Source organism: Pteropus vampyrus, unplaced genomic scaffold (genome assembly GCF_000151845.1).
Source record: "Pteropus vampyrus isolate Shadow unplaced genomic scaffold, Pvam_2.0 Scaffold1000004652, whole genome shotgun sequence".
NCBI lineage: Eukaryota > Metazoa > Chordata > Mammalia > Chiroptera > Pteropodidae > Pteropus > Pteropus vampyrus.
In genome coordinates, this window is record NW_011919054.1 from 1 (window position 1) to 5,609 (window position 5,609).

At 54.7% G+C, this 5,609-nt stretch overlaps 1 protein-coding gene across 1 annotated transcript; it reads right to left on the reverse strand.

Moving 5' to 3' along the window:
• Nucleotides 1-2,602: 2,602 nt before the first annotated feature.
• On the reverse strand, nucleotides 2,603-5,566 carry LOC105311523 (P2X purinoceptor 3-like; the record flags this gene model as incomplete). The annotated part of the gene is made up of 6 exons (XM_011387507.1): nucleotides 2,603-2,739; nucleotides 3,236-3,377; nucleotides 3,852-3,929; nucleotides 4,247-4,340; nucleotides 5,102-5,165; nucleotides 5,428-5,566. Coding segments are annotated over 6 exons (654 nt in total), but the record flags the coding sequence as incomplete, so codon positions are not given.
• Between the last annotated feature and the right edge of the window lie 43 nt (nucleotides 5,567-5,609).

Sequence of the window (5,609 nt, forward strand, 5' to 3'; positions counted from 1 at the left end):
TAGTGGCCCATGCCGAACCTGGCTGTGTCCTTTTTCTCTCATCGAGGATCAGAAAGGTGGCCTACATGGGCTCTAAGCTCAGCCTGGGGTGTGTATGTGGTGCCAGAAGCTTGAAGGCAACATGAAGGCAGGGGGTAGGCACCCAAGGGAAGGATTTTGGGGAGTTTGGGCAGAACCCTGTGTTTGCCGAGGCTGTCAGATATGCCCGCTGAAGCCAGTGCTATTCTGGTGCAATCTGTTGTAAACCACAAGGATGGGACTGAGCAGCTTTGCTTCTCCATGCTCTGGCCAGGGTGTCTTCGCTGAGAGGTTAGCTGTCTGGGCCTGCACCTCTCGGACAGCTTCCCAAGGCCTCCGGGAATCATGCTTGCAGGACAGAGACTCTCTGATCTGCCTTCCTAAATATAAGCTTACTTAGGACCCTGTCTACCTCACGTCCTGCTGTGCCTCTGTGAGAGGTGTGTGCGCGCGCGTGTGTATGTGCGCGTGTGTCTGTGTGTGTGTGCGCGTGTGTCTGTGTGTGTATGTCTGTCTCTGTCTGTGTGAGTGTGTGTGTGCGCGTGTGTGTGTATGTCTGTGTCTGTATGTGTGTGCGTGCGTGTGTGTCTGTGTGCGCATGTGTCTGTGTTGTGTGCACGCGTGTGTCTGTGTCTGTGTGCGTGTGCGTGTGTGTGTCTATGTGTGTGCGTGTGTGTCTGTGTGTGTGTGTCTCTGTGTGAGTGTGTGTGTGCATGTCTGTGTCTGTATGTGTGTGCGTGCGCGTGTGTCTGTGTGCGCGTGTCTGTGTGTGTGCACGCGTGTGTCTGTGTCTATGTCTGTGTGTCTGTTTGCTCGTGTGTCTGTGTGTGTGTGTCAGTGTGCGTGTGCGTGTCTGTGTGTGTGTATGTCTGTGTGTGTGTATGTCTGTGTCTCTGTAAGAGTGTGTGTGCGCGTGTGTGTGTATGTCTGTGTCTGTATGTGTGTGCGTGCGTGTGTGTGTTAGTGTGCGCATGTCTGTGTGTGTGTGCACGCGTGTGTCTGTGTCTGTGTGTCTGTGTGTGTGTGTGCGCGCGTGTGTCTCTCTGTGTGTGTGTGTACCTGTCTGTGTGTGTGTGGAGATAAAGAACTCCAAACCAATTCTTCTTTCAATGAAAGACACTGCTCCAAATCCACGTGGCAATACTGGTTGGGGTCTTTTTAACAGTTTTATTCTTCATAAATTTTCCTGCCAAGCAAGTTATTTGGAAGACTGAAGAATTCCCAGTGGCCAGAGGGAAGTTATGAAGATGAAAACTTGCATTTTAGATCATGAGAATTTTATTAATATGTTACTATTTTAAGCCACCATACAAAATCCTTTGTATTGATTTCAGTGTGATGTACCCGACTGAATAAATATGCCAATTTCTGCTGGGGAGCCAAACAGTATTTTTAACCTACTTTAAAATATGTGTTGTTTCCTATGATTTTTAAAGTTTGGAGTTGATTATGAAAGCGTTTTCAATTTTAAAAAAATTCTTTCCAGAGAATATACATGTATATTTTAAACTATTAAATATAAAGCTTAATGGGGTGGATAATTACCTTTTAAAACTACAAATAAAGGTTAAAAAACAGTGAAATGATTCTTTTTTGCTTGTGTATGTCATTATATTAGGAAATACCGCTACAACAAAGGAAAATTTGTGTAACAATTCTTTGAACGTACTACATACCCTTAATACGTATTTTTCCCCCTGATTGCTGCCCATGTAGGCAATTTAGCTTGTTTAGTGCATAACACTGTGTCCTTAGGGCCCTGCCAAAAACATCAGCATCTTCAAAAATTAGGGGAAAAGCAGAACAGAGAACTAACACTTTTCAGACACTGGCTGATAGGCCCCTCGAGATGATAATGACACCATCACCATTTCATGGATGGCGATATGAGGAGTGGGAGAAGGTCATGGCCATGTTCAAGGGCGTTAGGCTGGTTCCAAATAGCACAGCCCAGGTTCTTGTCTTTCCCTTTCTTTAAAGTGGGTGGGAGGGGTGGGGAGGGGAGGAATCTTTTGCGGCTCAAGGCCATTGGGAATATAAATGAGATGATCTTAAAGACTGCTTTGAGTTCTTGCTTCGAAAAGCATTGACGGACTAATGACTAGTATGATGGTTATTTTTGACTCGCACGAAATTTCCTGGTTGTGGACGGAAATATGAGATTTCCATCTCGTAAGATGATACCAGACGTTGCCCTTGCTGTGCAGAGCGAGAAACCTTAGAAAATTCAGGCGCAGAGGAAGGAGCCGCGCTACCTGGGAGTGACAGGTACATTGCAGCCTCAGAGCCAGAAAGGAGCACTCAGTAGCACAGAACCCAACACTGCCCGCAGACCTCGGCCGCCTGGCCCACAGGGAGCATGAATCCTTGGCATGGTCCCTCCCAGTGACGCAAGCCATGATCTCACAGGGTGGCCTACCCGTCTCCAGGTGGCTGACTGCTGGAAAGTCCTTCCTAATTTTGAGCAGAAACCCGATGGGGAACGTGGGTGCTTTTCGTCCAATACGCATTGTTGCCTGAGGTATAGTTTTGAGCAGCCCTTGCCATCTCCCCCCATAGCAATCCCCCGGTCCCCGGGGATTACCTGAAGTTGTAGCCCGGGGAGACATTGCTCTTCGCGGAAACACCGTCTAGTCTGGTGAAGGAGTATTTGGGGATGCACTGGTCCCAGGCCTTGTCCAAGTCGCACACCCAGCCGATCTTAATGCCCAGAACTCCGCCCTGGAGAGAGGCAGCTATGAGTCTCCCGCGGCCCTCCGAATGGGGGCGGGGAGGGGGGGACGTGACAAACAGACAAGTGATTTTTTTGTATTCTCTAGGTGGAGGACTGAGGTAGGGAGAAAGAAAAGTGATTTGTCGGTCACACGCTGCTTGCTAAAGTACTGTAGCTCAGGGTGGCAGCCCTCAAGCCTCTAAATCCTGCATCGTGGGGGCCTTTTCGGAGCTCTAAGGCCTCCCTATCTGCAGGCGAAGTGTGAGGACTGCAATGGGAAGCGGCTTGGAGGGAAGGGTGAGGGAGGCGAGACCGCTCAGGACCGCGGCGGGTAGAAAGGGTTCCGGCGCAAAGCCAGTGCAGGCCTGGGATGCTCCCGCCAGGTGGCGCTGCCTCACCGTCAGGTCCCCTTCCCTAGCATCCCTACTGCCCGCCAAAGGGCCGCGAAGTCCGGGGCAGGGCTGAGTCCCCGCTCCGGTCGTGGAAGAGTGGCTGGGTCCTCACCGTGCTGGCCAGTTTGGCAAAATCCTGCCCCGCGAACTTGACCACGTCCCCCACCCGCAAGATGGGGCAGAAGGGGGCCTCGTCAGGGTGGAAGCGGCAGGTCTTTATGTCGGCAGCGGTCAGGTTGGGAAGAAGGTTTCCCCTGCGGAGGAGGAGAGGAGAGGCTGGGCGCAGGCTTGAGGTGAAGACCGTCACGCGCGAATTTCTCTCTAGCCTTCTGGAGCCTCGGCGCCTGCACGCCCGGGCGGGGTGACCTGAGACCTGGTCTCCTGGACACCTGCCATCTCCCTCACCTCTGCGCCTTCGTCTTTCTCGTAACTCCTGTCACCATCTCTCCCGTCCCATGGGCAGGAGCGTTCACGTCTCATATCGCCCGGCCCCCAGCTGGGGCTCCCGGGGGGGGGGGGGGACTGGTACAGAAACTGCCCCCAGAGTCCACCTAATACTCGGTGGTCAGCGCCGGCTGGGAGATTGGAACTAGAAGCCCCAGGGAGATGGCGAGATGGGGGGGAAGTGGGGAGGACCGTGGTGAGCAGGCAGCTGCACTTGGAAACCGAGGTGGCGGGGTGTGCTGCGTGCATTGCCTTGTGGCTGTAGGGAGGGAGCTGAGACTCACTTCTCAAAATTGAAGAGGGGAAAACGGATGCTGTTCTTGATGAAAATGGTGAAGTTCTCAGCTTCCATCATGACAGGCCTGCGGGCGAGAACAGGAGGAAGAGGAAGGGGAAACGAGAGGTGCTTTCGCCCCAGGAACCACTGTTTCCGGTGGACGCCACCCAACGGGCATGTGGTCACAGCCTTAGGCCTTGAGTCTGAGGGTCAGAGGGAGGGGACGGTGGTAGGCGAGAGGAGCTGGAAAAGATGCTTTCCTGAGGCCCCCTTTCTGCCCCAGGTGGACATGACTGGGGGTGCCCACAAGACCCCTGGAAGCTCAGAGATGCAGAGCTCCCCATAGTGGCAAAGGAGAGCTGGGCTGGGGTCTCTGTCCTCCCATGTGGCTTGAGTCCTCACATTTCCACCGTGTCCACCTCAGTGGGGCACCAGCCCTGGATCTCACAGGTCCGGATCTCCGAGCTGTAATTCACGCAGCGGCCAGTGAGGATCCCTGTGATGGTGGGAACGCAGTGCTGGGTGCTTTACCACGTCCCTTCCCCACCCTACCCCTCCTCATCAGAGACCCCCCCAACACACACACGCACGCGTGCACACACGTGCACACACGCACGCACACATGTGCGCACACACACGCGCATGCACATGCGTACACACACGTGCAGGGACCCTGCAGGTGAGGGGAAGGACAGGCAGGACAAGGGACGGCCACTTGCGGCACGTTAGCCCCGCAGAGCTCTCCCCTCTTCTCCCCGCCAATCCTGGGCCAAGCCAATGGGAAGTGACAGCCCTCTTCTCAAGTGGCCCAAACCCCGCCACCCGAGGGCCCCTGTCCTCCTGTCCCCCAGTCACAGCCTGCTCTTCCTTGCCTCTGAGGCTTGGCTGTGCAGTTCCTTCTGCCTCGAATGCCTCTTTAAAGCTCCTCTCTCCTGCCACATCCTACCCAGCCTTCAGGGCCCATCTCAAATGTCACTGCCTCTAGGAAGCCATTTGGGACACATCTCTCCCTCCTCTGGCTCCCAGCCCATGCCACCTCATGCACGCCTGTCTGTCACCCCGATCCCTGGACAGGGACCCCCTCTGAGGGCAGCCCCGCTGCCCTGGTGCACAGTAGGCATCTGTAAGTGTGGCAGAGTTAGGTGGTATTCTGTAATTCTCTCCTAGGCTGGGCTCTCTGCCACAGGGGTGTGCTGCCCTCCGGGGTCCTGCTACCACTTTGGGGTTCCACAGGGGTGGGGAAGGGGCTGCACTCACCCCCACCGGGGTAGCGCTGGGGCCCGCACTGGCTGTCTGATGCACAGCGGTACTTCTCCTCGCTCTGCGGACAGACAGGTCTGCAGGTGGGTGAAGGACCCTGCGCGGATCCTGGGGGAGCCCCTTAGTTCCCATCACCTCCCCCAACCTGTGACCTCTGCGCGGTGGAGGTCTCGGGAGGTCCCAGGTCATAACGCCAGGCAGGACCTTGGCCCTCTGCGCACACCCACATCTTCATCCACGTCCCCAACCCCCAAGCCCCAGCCACCAATGCTCCCACAGTTTCTTCCCTCGACTTGCTTTATTCAAACGCCCCCTCCCCTCACCTCTGGGCAGAATCCTTGTGTCTGGTTTTCAGTAACCATCATCTTGGTGATGATGACAAACACAGAGGTGCTCTTGGGAGGAGAAGAATGGAGAGAAAAACACAACAGTGTCAACTGTGAGGCGGGGCTATCGCTATGCCTGCTCTACAGTGAGGAAACCTGGGCGTGGGTTAAGAGGTTTG